Source organism: Leucopleurus acutus (assembly GCF_964270905.1).
Source record: "Leucopleurus acutus genome assembly, chromosome: 9".
NCBI lineage: Eukaryota > Metazoa > Chordata > Mammalia > Artiodactyla > Delphinidae > Leucopleurus > Leucopleurus acutus.
The window spans coordinates 102,059,419-102,076,012 of record NC_139144.1 but is presented as its reverse complement, the minus strand read 5'-3'; the positions used below and the strand labels follow the sequence as shown (position 1 = coordinate 102,076,012).

The 16,594-nt window shown below is 50.5% G+C and overlaps 1 protein-coding gene across 1 annotated transcript; it reads right to left on the bottom strand.

The window, feature by feature from the left end:
- Positions 1 to 305: 305 nt before the first annotated feature.
- ZNF783 (zinc finger protein 783) lies at positions 306 to 13,055 on the bottom strand (the record flags this gene model as incomplete). The annotated part of the gene is made up of 7 exons (XM_082847045.1): positions 306 to 1,144; positions 2,894 to 3,004; positions 4,084 to 4,212; positions 9,460 to 9,588; positions 9,752 to 9,878; positions 9,957 to 10,358; positions 13,032 to 13,055. The coding sequence occupies 7 exons, from the start codon at positions 13,053 to 13,055 to the stop codon at positions 306 to 308; spliced, it is 1,761 nt and encodes a 586-aa protein (XP_082703171.1).
- Positions 13,056 to 16,594: the final 3,539 nt, after the last annotated feature.

Sequence of the window (16,594 nt, the reverse complement as noted above, 5' to 3'; positions counted from 1 at the left end):
GCCTCTGGTCCTGTTGCCTGTCCACGGTACCCGTCAAAGGCCCCCACCAAAGCTTGGCATCCCCTAAGCCTTAGTGGCCCCTGTGTAAGTCAGGAATGTAGAAAAGGCAGCAGAGTGACAAACTTAGGAAACTGAGGCATCTGGCACGCATACACTCTGTCATCAAAAAGGCCACTGCTTCCCATGTAAAAAGATCTCTCCAAAGCCATCGCAGAAGGAGGAACCAGCATCAGGCACAAGTGGAAGGGCTCCGCCGGTGTTGAGGTGGTCCTGGAGCAGGGGGTGCCCCGCAGGCTCCTGCCCGGTCAGCCCTCCTCGGAGGGGCTGGGCCGTGCCAGCGGCGGGCTGCCCAGGCGGGCGGGGGGAGCCGGAACGTGCGGGCCGCCCTGGCCGCGCGCGTGCGTCTGCATGTGGACCGCCAGGTGGTGGTTGCGGTTGAAGGCGCGGCCGCACTCGGGGCACGGGTAGGGCCGCTCGCCCGTGTGGATGCGCTGGTGCCGGAAGAGGTCCGAGGGCCGGCGGAAGGCCTTGCCGCAGTACGGGCAGGCGGGCCAGCCCTGGCTGTCGCCGGTGTGCAGGCGCTGGTGGAGCAGCAGGCTCTTCCGCTGCTGGAAGAAGCGCAGGCACTCGCTGCAGTGGTACACCTTGGCGGCCGCCGGCCTCCGCCCCACGAAGCAGCGGCGGCCCTCGGGCCCCTCTGGGAGCCAGCGGATGACGGGGCCGGGCACCACCACCTCCCCCGGCTCCAGCGCGGGCTGGGCACGTCCCCCGGCCCCGGAGGCCGAGCCGCCCCGGGCCTCCGCGCGCTGCTCCTCCTCCGCGTGGGTCCGTTGGTGAATGGTCAGGTTGATCTTCAAGCGGAAGCTCTGTCCGCAGTCAGGGCAGGGGAAGGCCCGCTCTCGCCGGCGGGGGAGGACGCGAGGCGGCTCGCCCCCCTTCCCCGGTGCCCCCGGTGGCAGAGGGTCCCCTGCCCGCACCCTGGGCGCTGCCCCCGAGTGAGGCCGGCCAGAACCCCCGGTCCTGCTCCTGGGCCCTTTGGGGAGTCTACACTCTGGCTGGCTCGGGGACTCCCCCAGGTAGAGCTGCTCAGGCATCATCTCGTCCTCAGATTGTGCTTCCGTCTTGATGACCATACCGCCACCACCTGGCAAATGGAGTCTGCGTTGATTTCAAGCGGACCACACCGCCGGCCCCCACCCGGGCCACAGACCCTGTCCTGGCCTCCCGGCGTGCTCCAGCCACACCAGCCCCGCCCCCACCCCCCAGCCTTCCCCGGGCCCCTCTTCCTCCCAGCGCTCCCGGCCAGAGCAGGGAAACACTGCTGCAAACCCAGGAGCTGGGGTCAGGGGTCAGACCGGGGAGGCAGATGGGTGGGAAAATGAAAGGCAGACAAAGGGAGGCCTACGTCCTGTGCCCTGCGGCATGCTGACCACGCGGAACCCCCAAAGTTCTGACGACTTTAGTTCTGATCTGTGAATGACGATGAGCCCTGCGGGCCACCACTGCCCCCAGACTAGGTAAGAGGCTTCGGGCCTGGAGGTGGTGGGTGACTCAGCCCCCCTCAGAGCTACGCAGCCAAGTAACAAGTCCACACCGAGCGTCCACCACCTGCCCTGACAGAAAGCAGGCACGAGTCCTGGGCTTCCCGTTTGGGCCTCAGTGTGGGTCACACTTGACTCTGAGGTGGGACTCAGGCAGCGACAGGTGGTCTCAGCAGCAGCTCCAGGGGTCCCTGTCGCTGAGGAGGCCGGTCCTGGCCGCAGAGCCCTGCCTGGAACCCAGCATTCTCCCACCTCCTCCAGCTGCTGGTCACCTCTGGTTTCCTCTGGAGCCAGCCAACCATCCCCCAGGATCCGGCACCCTCAGCTGCTAGACCGCACAGTCTGCTCAACGGTGACAAGAGAACCCTGCCCGCTGCCTATTAGAATGAAAACTTACAGCCCTCATTAGGCAACTTCCAAGGTCCAAGACAAGAGTGATTTCTATTCTTGCTGAAGCCTGAGCTTAAACCGCAAGCCGGGAGGCCACTGAGGAAGAGCCCCCTTAACTGGTGAACCTCCAGGGCAGCACCGGACAGCAAGACCTTGGGTTCTCTGCTCACCGCTCACCCAGTAATCCTCACAAATTAACTCAGGGCAGAACTTTATTTCTATGTCAGAAATGACCCACTGTTTTTAATTTAGTCCTCCAGCTACAGAATCGTTAAGAGTCTAAGAATCATGTAAACTTTGAGGTAAAACCTTGTTGCATTGAAGAGGCCCCCATGGTGGTCTTGGGCTTAGAAATTAGTGAGGGTCTCAGGCCCTCTTCTCTGTGAAGGCCAAGGCTCCCAGATCTCTTCAACTGCAGCCCATCTGCAGCCACACCACAACCCCAAGGCGGGCCCAGATCTCATGCTTGCCTCCCACCGAAGCAGGTACCAGAATGGAATGGGAGGGCAGCTGGATCCCTTTCTATTGGGCCAAAATAGGCAATAATCGCTTTCTTTCTTCCTGCTTATCAGGAGGTAAGCCCGGTTTATAGAAAACACACAGACTCTAAGCAGGAAGAGCTAAATTTAAATCACAGGCCTCCAGACTCCAGCTGCAAGACACCAGAGGCTGTGGGCTGGGCCACTTCACAGGGTGGCTGTGAGGAGGCCACACCTGGTGGCACACAGCTTGTTTTAAGCAGCACCTTTCCAGCCAGACCAGACCACGATGCGGGAGGAACAGGACCATAGGTGATCTGGGTCCCCAGAGCCCCAGGGAAGTAATACTTGGGGGGTGAGGGAGGGAGCCCTCAAGAGGAAACCCCTTACCAGGTCCATCATGCAACCCCTACCCACTCCCAAAGGGCCCCCGAGTTCCTCCGAGGCTCTGCTGTGGCCACGGGGCCTCTTCCCTTCACTCACCTGGCCCCATGCCGGGCAGGATGTCCCTGGGAGGGGAGGTGGGTGACTCCCCATCTGAAGATTCTTCCTCCCGTTTAACCGAGGACAAAACGCTAGTGCTGGCTAGTGGTCCTGTGAGAGAGAGTCCCATGAGGGCCTTTCCCAACAGCAGGCTCCCACAGGGAGACCCAGCCATTCCCTAGCAGGTCCAGGACACGCTCAAGTGCCTGAGGCCCAGGAAGAGGGAGCGCTGGGTTCTGTCCCAAGGGTGGCAGGTGCCCCACCCCGCAGCCTCTGCTCAGTGGTGGGCGGAGACCGGGGAAGGCCACACCCCCAATTCCCATGCACGTGGTGCTAACAACTGGCCCCTCTGCATCTGGGGGTCACCCTGATGGGCCTCAAAAGGACAGAGGGTTTGGGGAGGCCCCAGGGCACAGCACCGGGTTTGCAACAGAGCAAAAGGACAATGAGAAGCTCCCAGTCCTCTTACACACTGGCTGGGAAGGATGGACACAGGGAAGCGGGGATGGGGTGTCACCTCCAACTGCAGGGGCCCATATTCAGTGGGGAAGATGCACAGAAGTAACTGGATAGAAAGCAACCCAGAGACTGAACGGTCGGGCCGGCAGGAGGGGGACGCCAAGCCAGCACAGAGCAGTCTGGAGACAGAAAACAAGGCTCTGGGTTACCTGCCAAGTGCTATGCTAAATGCCCCCTGAATATACTCCATTTTTGTGACAGGATGGGCAAGAATTTCCTTTAAACAAAAGCAGAGAACACTGGAAGCGGTGACTGGAGCTTCACCGGTCTTCAGAAGAGGACACTCACTGAGGAGCACACATGCTGGCACTCTGCTAGGCATACGGCACGTACTGCCCCATTAACGGGATTGTCTTAAGAACCCTGAAGAGACCCAATGTCCCCCTCCTGTGCCCTTCCCCTCACTCCAGCCCGATCAGTGTACCTGGCCCCCAACATACCTAAGTAACCCATACCTTTGCTTAGACTGTTTCCTCCCGCTGAAAATACCCTGTGTTCCCAGCAAAATCTACCTCTAAGGCCCGTCTCAGGGGCCCCTTTTCCAGGAAACCAGTCCAGCCTTGCCCGGCCTGGCCCAGCCCCCAGCCACCTCTCCCCGCCTCGAGCTGCAGCACTTATGCTCAGTACCGCTTGTCTGGTCCTGTTCACACGGCTGCCCAGCGCTCACTCACCGGTGCTCGTTTCGGGTGGGGTTACTCTTGTTTCTGAGTCTTGCTGGTGCTTGGAGGCCTGAACTTCTTTTGGCTCCTTCTGGGCAGGGCTGACTGGGCTGGAGGTGTGCTCTGGGTATGGAGGAAGGCCTGGGGAATGCAAATCAGTGACACTACGGGCAACGCAGAGGTCTCCCAGGAGCCTCTGGGGAGTGGCTAAATGCAGTCACCTGGAGCATCAGGTCAAACACAGGGTATGATAATTAAGTGAACTTTACTGATCGTCTAGTAACTAGATTCTAGACTAAAGCCTCCATATCTGAGAAAAGGAAATGGTATATATAGCATGTTAAGTTATCCGATAGTACCACACAGGTCATGACACAGCAGGACCAAAGGTCTGGCTTTTTAAGGACTCCTGGCTCAGAACATTTCAACGGTAGTTCCCAATCCCAGGTCCTCCACCAGGCTGGTGTATAAAGATCCCCTGGGGAGCACCCCCAAGATTCTTAACAGTTAGTTCTGGGTGGGCCTAGGAAGCATGCATTTTTAAAAAGCTTCCTAGGGGAGGGGGCTTCCCTGGTGGTGCAGTGGTTGAGAGTCTGCCTACCAATGCAGGGGACACGGATTCGAGGATTCGAGCCCTGGTCCGGGAGGATCCCACATGCCGCGGAACAACTGGGCCTGTGCGCCACAACTACTGAACCTGCACTCCAGAGCCCACATGCCAACAGCCCGTGCTTGGCAACGAGAGAAGCCACTGCAGTGAGAGGCCCGCACACCACAACGAAGAGTAGCCCCACTCGCCACAACTGGAGAAGGCCCGCGTGCAGCAAAGAAGACCCAATGCAGCCAAAAATAAATAAATAAATTTATTTTTAAAAAAAGCTTCCTACGGGAAAAGACATGAATATTTCACAGAATAAAAAATTAAAATGGCCATAAACAAACAAAGCTACACTGTTACCATGGCCAGACAGACACTACAAGAAAACTACAGACCAATATCCCAATATGAACAAAATGCTAGCAAACCGAATTCAGCAGCATATTAAAAGGATCAAATATCATAACCAAGTGGAGTTTATTCCTGGAATGCAAGGATGGTTCTACATATGAAACGATCAATGGAATACACCACATTAAGAGAATGAAGGGGGGGAAACCCCACATGATCATCTCGGTTGATGCAGAAAAAACATTTGACAAAATTCAACACCCTTTTATGAAAAAACTACTCAAAAAACTAAGAGTACAAGGAAACTACCTCAGTATAATAAAAGCCTTAATAAAGGAAATTCTGACATGTGCTACAACATAGATGAACCTTGATGATACTGTGCTAAGTGAAATAAGCCAGCCACAAAAAGACAAAGAGTGTACGATTCCACTTACATGAAGTACTTAGAGTACTCAAATTCAGGGAGACAGAAAGTAGAACTGTGGCTGCCAGGGACTGAGAAAGGCGGGGAGTGTTATTGTTTGATGGGTACAGAATTTCAGTAAAAGAATAAAAGAGATGAATGGTGGTGATGGTGGCACAGCATGGTAAATGTATTTAATATCACTGAACTGTATACTTAAAAACAGTTAATATGGTAAATTTTATGTTATATGTATTTGACTAAAATAAGAAAAAAAATAAAGTGCTAATACACAGCTCAATATAGATGAACCTTGAATACATTATGCTAAGTGAAAGAAGACAGACACCAAAGACCACATACTACGTGATTCCATTTACATGACATGTCCAGAATAGGCAAATCTACAGAGTCAGAAAGCAGATTTGTTGTTGCTTATGGCTGGGGGGCTGGGAAGGGGGTCAGGGTGATAGCTGAAAGACACAGAGCTTGTTTTTGAGGTGACAAAAATGTTATAAAATTGACTGTGGTGTTGGCTGCACTTATCTATGAATATGATAGAAAGCACTGAATTGTATACTTTAAATGAGTGAATTAGTTCTAATAAATCTATTTTTTTTAACTACACTGAAGTATTTACCTATTATGCAGACAGAAATCCGACAAGTCTGACCACATTCTCTAGTGGCAAGGCTGTGGGGAAAGAGGCCCTCTTTCACAATGCTGACGGGAATGTAAATGATACAACCCCTATGGAGGGGGATTTGGTGATAAATTCTTTAAAAATTGCATATTCATTTACCTTTGACCCAGCAGTCCAGCTTCTGGACTGTATCCCAAAGATACACTGACAAAAATATGAACTGATTTATGCACAAGATATTTCCTACAGCATTATTTATATCAGCAATATAATGGCTATTCCCCAAATAATCCATCAGTGAAGACTGGTTAAATAAACTATGGTATATCACACCATGGAACATTCCATATTCACACAAAAAACTAGGAAGATCTCTACATACTGCTATGAGGTATTTCAAAGACAAATAGTACGGAGGAATACAAAGGTATCTATGTATTAGTGATATTTTCAAAAGGAAACACTGGAGTATAAACGAGAAGTTAATAAAAATGGTTATCTATAGGGAGAGGGAGGGGATAAGGGTGGAAATGAGACCTCCCTGAGTGTATCCTGTTAAATCATTTTGACTTTGCAACCATGTCTTACATGTTCAAAAAGTTAAATTAAATCATAATTAAAAAGAGCCATCGCTAAAAACCTAAAATTAAGCAGGGGCTTCCCTGGTGGCACAGTGGTTACGAATCTGCCTGCAGGGGACACGGGTTCGAGCCCTGGTCCGGGAAGATCCCACATGCTGCGGAGCAACTAAACCTGTGTGTCACCACTACTGAAGCCCGCGTGCCTAGAGCCCGTGCTCCGCAACAAGAGAAGCTACCGTAATGAGAAACCCCCGCAATGAGAAGCCTGCACACCGCGATGAAGAGTAGTCCCTGCTCGTTGCAACTAGAGAAAGCCCGCACGCAGCAACGAAGACCCAACGCAGCCAAAAATAAGTAAATTAAATAAATAAATAAAAATAAATAAGTAAAATTAAGCAGAAACAAAAAAACTTAACTGTATATCAAGTTGGTGGCATAACCACATGGAGAAAATAATTATTTCAAGCGACTTTAAAAGGCATTATTTTGTCTATTAAGTCCTGAATGAAATATGCATTCAGATGACAAAAAGAGCTGCAAAGAAATCTCAAATTTCAATTAGAAGTGTAATTGTTAGTAGTAATACAGACTCAATTATTTGAAATTATTTCCAAATTATTATTATTCCAAATAAGATATTATAGGATAATGAAATATTAAGATTTGGATACAAAATAATGCAAGTAAGTAATTATGCTAATATAGTGAGGAATTTAAGATGTCCATGTAAAAGTGACATACAAGTATAAAATCAAAGGACATTAAATTTGAATTCTAAATATCATTACGAACTCATGATTTTTTTCTTCTCAAAAATACATATTTTCTGAGAAGGCCTAGAAGTAATGCCAAAAATTAGCAACTACTAGAACTCATACTGCAGCCTCAGAATACCATTCCTTATTGAAAGAAATAAAACTTCTTGGAGAAACTCTTATTCCAGGTCTGGGGAAGGAAATATACAAGATGAAACTAGAACATCTTACGGTGTCTGAACGCCATCAAAGTTACATCAAAATGACCTATAGGTCAACTTGAAGGGGCTCCCAAGAGCTAAAAATGGGACAACTTAAGCATGAAAATAATGGCTGCAAAGGATTGCATGTATAAAATACTTAACAATCTATGAAGTCATAATGATAATAAAAAAAAAAAAGAAAGAAAAGCCCAAGTATTGGTCACCTTTGGAGGCGTCTAAGGAAGCAACTCTTCATTCTAAAAACTGATGAAGGGAAAGAATTAAGCACCTATCCTGCCTTTTCTGTACAGACTATATTTCAAGGTAACTAAGAGTTAGTTAGGGAAATTATTCTTTATAAAAGAATTTCAGGCCTTCCCTGGTGGCGTGGTGGTTGAGAGTCCACCTGCCGATGCAGGGGACGCGGGTTCGTGCCCCAGTCCGGGAAGATCCCACATGCCGCGGAGCGGCTGGGTCCCTAAGCCATGGCCGCTGAGCCTGCGCGTCCGGAGCCTGTGCTCCGCAACGGGAGAGGCCACAACAGTGAGAGGCCCGCGTACCAAAAAAAAGAATTTCAGCTATTAGGTACAAAAGTAATGACCAAATTTCACCATTTTGCAACCCCTAATAAAATAATGAATCCAGGCAACAATCTTCAATGGCTAATAAAATCATTAGGTGAAAAGTTGACGGGGAACTTTATAACAGAAGGATAAGGCTCACAATCAGAAAAAGAAAGGCAACTGGGTAAGACCTGAAGCCATAGGCTCCTAGTAGAAAACACAGGCGGTAAGCTCTTTGACATCAGTCTTGGCAACGACTTTTTGGATTTGACACCAAAAGCAAATATAAACAAGAGCGAATAATTCAAACTAAAAAGCTTCTGCACAGCAAAGGAAACCATCAACAAAGTGAAAATGCAACCTACCGAATGCGAGAAAATACTTGCAAGTCATACATCTGATAAGGGGTTAACTTCCAAAATATATAAAGAACACACACAACTCAACAGCAACAAAAATCCAATTACAAAATGGACAGAAGATCTGAATGGACATTCTTCCAAAGAAGACATACAGATGGGCAACCGGCACATGAAAAGATGCTCAACATCACTAACCATCAGGGAAATGCAAATCAAAACCACAATGAGATACCACCTCACATCTGTTCGAATGGCTATTATCAAAAAGACAAGAAATGACAAGGATGTGGAGAAAAGGGAACTCTTGTACCCTGTTGGTGGGAATGTAAATTGGTGTAGCCACTATGGAAAACACTATAGGGGTTCCTCAAAAAACTAAAAATAGAACTACCATATGATCTAGCAATCCCACTTCCAGGTATTCTTTCAAAGAAAACAGAAACACTAACTCAAAAAGATATCTGCACCCTGATGCTCACAGCAGCACTATTTATATACAATAGCCAAGATATGGAAACAACTGAAGTGTCCACTGATCAATGAAGGCATAAAGAAAATGTCACATATACATACAATGGAATATTATTCAGCCACAAAAAAGAATGAAATCTTGTCATTGGCGACAACCTTGACGACATTATGCTACGTGAAATAAGTCAGAGAAAGACAAGCATTGTATGATCTCACTCATATGTGGAATCTATTAAAAACAAAGACACAAAAATGAGGTCATAGATACAGAGAACAGATTGGCGGTTGTCAGAGGTGAGGGGTGGAGGTAGGTGAAACGGGTGAAGGGGGCTAGGGCACGGCCCACCCTGGGTTAAGGGCCTGCGCTCCGTCCTGGCCTCACGGCTCGGAAGCGCAGGAGGCTGGGGACATGAATGGACTGTCCCCAGCCACGCCCCCATCTTGCCCCCACTCACCAGCGCCCAGCCTCCTTGGGCGTGCTTCCTCTCTGTCACTCCCCTCCTCCCGGCCCCTCGGGCCTTCAGGGCAAGGCTCCTCTCCCCTCTCCATCCGGGTGAGGATATCCGGTTTGGAGATGGCATAATCTGCACACAGAACAGAGGCAGCTGGGTCAGGACTGCACACCCACCATGCAGTTGCCCACAGAGATGCAGAGACCCCCAGAGGAACAGAAGCCAAAGCCAAGACCCAGACCACAGGAGGCCCATCTGTGCACCGAGGCCCAGGGTGCCACCTACACAGCCTTACCCAGGGAGACCAGCGTCTCGTAGTTGCCCCGCATCACGTGCTTGTACAGCTCCTTCTGCCACTCATCCAGTTTGCCCCACTCTGGCTCAGAGAAATACACGGCCACATCATCAAAGGTCACGGGCACCTGGAACCACAGTGTCACGCACGCTCACCCGCACGCTGACGGGCACGGGCTGTCCCACCCCCGGCACCCAGGGCTTACCTTGGGGGCCTCGCCCTTGCTGCCCGGGGGCAGCCGCAGGATCCAGAAGTTCCTGTTCCTCAGCAGGTTCTCCACGTTCTCCAGCCGCCTCTGCAGCAGCCCGTACTCCTGCAGCAGGGTCCCCAGCACTGCCCACTTGCCCTCCAGCTGGTTCCCCAACTCCACGGCCGTCTTCTCGCAGTCGGCCAGCTTCTTCTCAGCCTTCCCTGTCCGCCCCTCCAGAGTCAGCAGGCGGGCCAGGCAGGAATCCACCTTCTTCTCCAACGCCTGGATGGCGGCCACCACCGTCCACAGCGTGATCTCCGTGGAGTAGAGGTATGAGCTCTTCTCAGCAGCCAGCTGGGGTGATGGAGAAGGCGTCAAAGGCCTTTCATCCCCTATTTGCCTGTCCCTCTCTGGAGCCTGTCCACAAGAGAAAAGAGAGATGTTATCAGAATTATCCAGTCAAAATGTCCATCTCTAAAAGAAACCTCAGAATGGCACCTGCCCAGGTGAAGCCCCATCTGGGATCCTGACGACCAGTCAGGCAGCCGGGGATGGGGAGGGGGGACATCCAGCCTCTAGGACAGGAAACACTGGCTGGACCAAGGTGTTAGCAAGTGGGAACAGGAGGAAAGGCATGGCCAAGCAGGAAAGCATCTGTGGCCTCACACAGGTGACTTCCTTTCCGGGTCTCAGTCTCCTCCTCTGAAACTCAGAAGCTCTGCAGTCAAACAACCAGAGTGCAGCTGGCAGCTCCACTGCTCACGAGCTGGCTGACTTTGGCAAGGTTTGTTAAGCATTTCAACTTCAATCCCACATCTATGAAATGGGGGTAATAACAGTGCCTACATGATAGGATTGTGAGAATTGATGGTACAGTCTTTGTAAATGTCCAGCACATGGCAAATACTCAATAAATGTGAGCCCTGTGTTGTTGATCATGAGGGGGATGATGACGATGGTGGCTCTGGCTCAGGGATGCAGCAGTTCATATGGCCTTCGTCCTCCACCTCTTTCATTACAATGTCCTTCAGCATCTCGGAAAAGAGCTCCTGCAGTGCCTCAGCTTACCTTGGTGCCTGATGACAAAGTCTCAGTCCCAGTTCATCTCGCTGAAAGCTTTGTTGGAAAGGTGAATTGACACTTCATCCCTTCACTGCACTCATCCTCATGGTCAAATCACCATCAAGTCCTATCCGTGTAACTTCTGAAACTATCTCAAATCCATCCTCTTTTCTCCTTCTCTGCCGTGACTAGTCAAAATCCCAATCATCTTTCCCCCAAACCACTGCAATCCTGCCCAGCTGGTTTCCCCAGTTCGCCCTTCTCCCCCCACAATACACTTTCCACAGGGTGATCAGTAATCTTTTAAATACACAGACTAGATCATTTTAGTCCCCGATCAACAGCTTCCCGTGTACCCAGAATAAAATCTAAACTTCGTATCGTATCCCAGCCTACCTCCCTGAGCTTATATCCTCCTGGCTATCAACTACACTCCAGCTACCCTGGTCTCCTTGGATTCCTATGATGCACCCAGCTCTCTCCTCCACCTTTCTGTTAGCTCTTCCCACACCTCTCTGTACGCCTGGCTCCCTCTCGTATAAGGCTCCAGCTTAAACACTGCTTCAAAGAGACCTTCGCCGATGGACACATCTAACATAGGCCCCCTGCTAGTCCCTTCCTTCACAGCACTAATAATCTATGATCGTGCCATGTGTATGCCTGTGTTATGGTTTGCTTCCCCCATGAGAACATAAGCTCCATGATGACGTAAGTTTCTAAAAGACTGTCTCATTCATAGAAGACGCTCAATAAATACCTACTGAATGAGCGACTGACTAAACAATTAAACAACACATTCATCCAATAACAATTACTGAACATCTGTCATAGTAAACGAGCAATGGGGATGCAGAAAAAAATATGTGGTTCTTCCTTCTCCTGGAGAAAAGTTTTGTACAAAAATAGTCATAATAAATAACAGTGTGATACCATGGGCTATCGAAAGTTGAGGGCAAATCTGTCCTGTTTGAGGAGTTTCTTGGGATCTCAGGTGCTACACAAGACAGCAGAGGAAAAGGGGCGGGTGGATAAGAATGGTCAGAAAGAGTACTGAGAAAGTGGCCCTGGGCTAAGTGGGAGCTGAAAAGGTCACTTGTCCCCCTACAGAAGGGCCTTCCTGGGGGCCATAAACGCCAAGAACTCCCATCCTCTTCTGCCTCGCACTCAGAGGACCCTTAAAAAAAGCACACACCAAACTCACTAGTTAAAGAGGAGAGAAAAGTTCCTCCTTAAAAATCATCCACAATAATCAGCATCCAGAAAGATCACGGCTTCAAACACTTTATTAAGATGTATTAATAATAGTAGATACCGTTTATTGAGCTCTTTACAAATGTTTTTCGAGTATGTCAAAAAAGGACAGATTATTTTCTCCGAATTGGACACACTGCACATTATCAGCCAACATTGTAACATCTGCTAAACTAATCTTAAAAACAAAAACAAAAAAACGAAAAACAACAACAAAAGCACCACACCTACAATCCCGCCAGTAAACAGCACTCAACACCTCTTAGGTGTCAGAAGAACACTTGGGCGCCTTAATGGGGGTGTAACTCCGGAGCCCCTGGTGGGCGTCAGGCTCTGGCCTCTACTAGGTGGGCGACTTCGGACCGCTCCCCGCCCCGAGCCCCAGACTTCGGTCGTCAGAACCGAATGGGGCCGGCGCCCCTGCCCCCCTGCCTGCCTCCGGGGCCGCCGGACCTCCAGTGAGACAATGGACGGGGCGGGGAAAGAGCCATTCGGTTCAAAGACGAGGGCTTGTCATCTTAAGTGTAACTAGAAAGCCCGGCCTGTCCCCCGACGTCGGGGCCGTCCGCCCGCCGCGCCCGGCCTCGCGTTTGGGCCGCCCGGCCGCTCGGACGAGGCGGACGAGGGCGGCCAGGCGGCACGAGAGGGCCCGAAGCGCGGGCCTGGGCGGAGGCGGCGCGCGGGCCGCTCGGGCCGCCCGACCGAGACCTGCGCGGGCCCACGCGATGGTGGAGTCGGCGGCCTGGTCGGGCTGGGCGTCCGCGCGGGGGCGCTTACCGGGGCAGGCGCCTCTTCGGCCATGGCTGCCCGCGTCCTTCTCTGGGCGGCTCTCCTCAGGCCCGGTTTGTCGGGCCCGGCGCGGCGCTGCGCGGAGCGGCGGCGGAGGCGGAGCTGAGCCGCCCAGCCTCGGAGCTCCTGCCGGGCGGCCGCGAGCTGCGTCCGAGCCACGTGCCCCGCCGCCCCTTTAAACAAGAGCTGCGCTCGCGGCCCTGCCCGAGGGCGCGCACAGCGCCCCCTGCAGCCCGAAGGACCGCACGCCCGCGGCCCGCGGCCTTCTGCGCCCACCCGGTGCGGCGGCCGCGGGGGTCTCCCGGGGGGAGCGGGGTGCCCGCCCCGTCCTGGGCCGCGGTAGTCGACGCCGGGCCTCACGCGCCGCGGAGCCCTCCAGACGGGCTACCTTCGGGCGGAGGCGACCCTCGGGCCTGCGCCGAGCGGCGCGGGCCACGCGCAGGGCCGGCACGGTGGGACCCTAACCCCTCTCCGGGGTGCTGGGGCAATCCAGTCAGGGAGCTAATAAAGGAAACGCGCAGGAAACTTCGAAGCTTTGGGGGAAGAAGGTCAGTCATTGCCGGGTAATCTCAAGTGTATGCACTTGATTTGCCGTTTGAACACCTCTAATGGACCCAAAGTGACTATACATTTTGCCCGGGAAAAGGCAGGGGGGTGGGAGGGATCAATAAGGGTTTTTAAACTTTATTAGTTTTCCAGAACAAATAGAAAGACCTCAGGAAAATTTTATTTCCTTAAAAAAAAAAAAAGCCCCACCTCCCTCCCCAAACCTCCCTTTGGGGACCCTGGGTCTCCTCGTCCTTCCCTGGGGCCCACCTTCCCAGCAGACACGCGACTCGAGCATCCTCCGCAGAGTGCTCTGAAGCCCTCTTTGCCACGCCCAGTCTTCACTTGCGCATCAGCCACCAGCTGGGGATCCTCTGCAGCAAGAGTAAATCCATCACTAATTCAGGCCCTGAGGCATCTTGAATGAACGACTCAATCTAGGACCTATTTTCCTCATCTGCAACCCACCGAGCCTTGCTCTGGAAAACCAGTTAATCACTGAATATAAAGTAAAATATGCTGCATGCCATTTAACTTTTATTTTCTATCTTTTCTGCATTTCCCAATCACCTCACTCTTTGTCCAACAAGCCCGGAAATTCTTCCCACTAGAAATTACTCTGCAGTTTTGTTTCTTTGTGTGTATGCTTTGTTTTTGTTTCTTTTCTTAGTATTTTTCTCTTGGGAGGGAGGGAGAAAATGATTTGCCCATGTATTTGATCCAAGCAAAAGTGTGGTCAATCAATATAAGAACATAAGTAAATTGATACCTTCTCCAAGTAAGGTGCACCGGTAGAATTTGGGGCAAGGTTAGGAAGTGTTACTTTAAGGTAACAAGAAGTCAAATCAATATATGGCATTGTTTATTGTGGAAATCCTTGTTGAAGTAACCTGACCTTAAGACAGTTTGCAAACTTGTGCTGAAGACAGGAAGAGCATCCCTCGGTTCTCAGCAGGGGTAAGACCAATATATTAAGGATTATAAATTTCTTATAAATTGATAAGTTGTGATCTCATAAAGTAAGAGTTAATGTCCAAGGCAAACAGAAAGAGTCTGGAAAATGGATTGGAGAGGAAGATGCTAGTATTAAACAAGCTTTGTTCAGGGAAGAGTGCTCTAATTTTTGACAGCTGGTCTGAGTTTTTTGGAAGAGTTTCTGTAAGTCAGTATTCAAACTTCAGTGTGCATCATGCTCTCCTGGAGTGCTTGTTAAAATACAGACTGTTGGGCACCGGTCTCAGAGTTTCTAGGCCTGCGGCTGGAGTGGGTAGGAGTCCAGAATTTCATTTCTAACTAGTTGCCATGAAATGCTGCTTCTACTGGTTGAATGATCACACTGCCCTGTGCATTAGCTCCCAGAGCTGCCTCTCATTCCCACGCTCTGACTTTATAAATATATTGAACAAAAAATACAGAAACTTGACACCATAATGTGGTTTCCACAGCAGACCAGCCTGGGTGTCAGGCCAGGTATAGCTCTAATATAAATTAAAATTACTTGCATCCTTCGTTATTAATCTGTCTCCTGTGGATTTGCTCTTTTTTAGATCAGGTCTCCAGGGCCTGAACACCTCTGGGTGAGTTGACAACACTGGATTTCCAAAGTAGAGGCACAGACCCTGCAGGGACAGGGGTGACTCCACCCAGGTGCAGCCCACTCTGAGACAGTTGGCCATCGGCCTGTGCTGCAGAAGGTGGGCTGGTCAGGTGAGGGCCACTGAAACAACACCTTAGGGTCACGTAGTGTTGGGGGGTGGTCAAGATACTCAAGTGCTAGTGCCCTCAGCCAGGAGATGGGGCAGCTCAGAGAGAATTCCCGTGGCCCCCTCACCCTACCTTTAGATTAGAAAGTGGACCCACCCAGAATTGTAAAGTGGTAGGAGGGGAAGTATTAGAAGAGGGAGACCAGAAGTATAACCAAATCCCCCTTCCTCCACGAAGCCCTCCCTAGTTCAGACAGCACTGAGCTCCCTATCCTGTGAATTCCTGTTATACCTGTTCATTCAGTAAACGTGCTGTGACCATCTATGTGGGAAGCCCCCATGCTCAGAGCTGTGGAATCTGGATACAATTAAGACCTGGTCCCTGCCTTCAAAGAGCATCGCCTCCTGTTGACTCCACCTCGGTGATCTTGTCCATCACTCTCTTCGCGCTGAAGCGGCACCCAGGCAGATCCTCACTGGCTCTCGCTGTTCTCACTCAAAAACCTTCTAACATATCCCCCACCCCGGCAACAACAAAAGCATGCTGTACCTCTTCTTAGGTTAACAGTCCCAAGTCGCAGTTAGATTCAGGTCACCCTTTTGCTCAAAACTCTCAGCTCCCCATTACTAACTCAATACAATCCAAACTCCTTAGTCTGACCCCAACCTCTCTTTCCAACCACGTCCCCCTACTCCCCTCCTCCCACTCCACCCTCCAGACAAGTCGAATGAATTGGTGTTTATTGGTACATGCCCCATAAGGTCTAGTTTGGTCATGTCTCTCCTTTTTAGAATGTCCTTCATCTCATCCTTAAAGGTCCAGCTCAAATGTCATCTCTCATAAAGCCTTTCCCAATGTCCTGCAACTTGAATGTAATTGTTCTCTTAACAGAATTTTAGCTTCATTTTCTATCTTCTGTTAAAGTCCCTTGACAGCCTGTGAGCCCAAGAACAAAATCTGATTTAACCTTTTATCCCTCCCTCTGTAGACTCTGCACATGGAGGCTACTCAGATATTCACGAGTGAACAAAATCTAAGGTATGCAAAGGTACAGTACAAGAAGGGAACAGATTTCCACCCCACTGTTCACAGCAGTATTATTTACAATTGTCAAGATATGGAAGCAACCTAAGCGTCCATCAACAGATGAATGGATAAAGATGTGGTACATATATACAATGGAATACTACTCGGTCATAAAAAAGAATGGAATTTTGCCATTTGCAACAACATGGATGGACGTGGAGAGTATTATGCAAGTGAAATAAGTCAGACAGAGAAAGACAAATACTGTATGATAT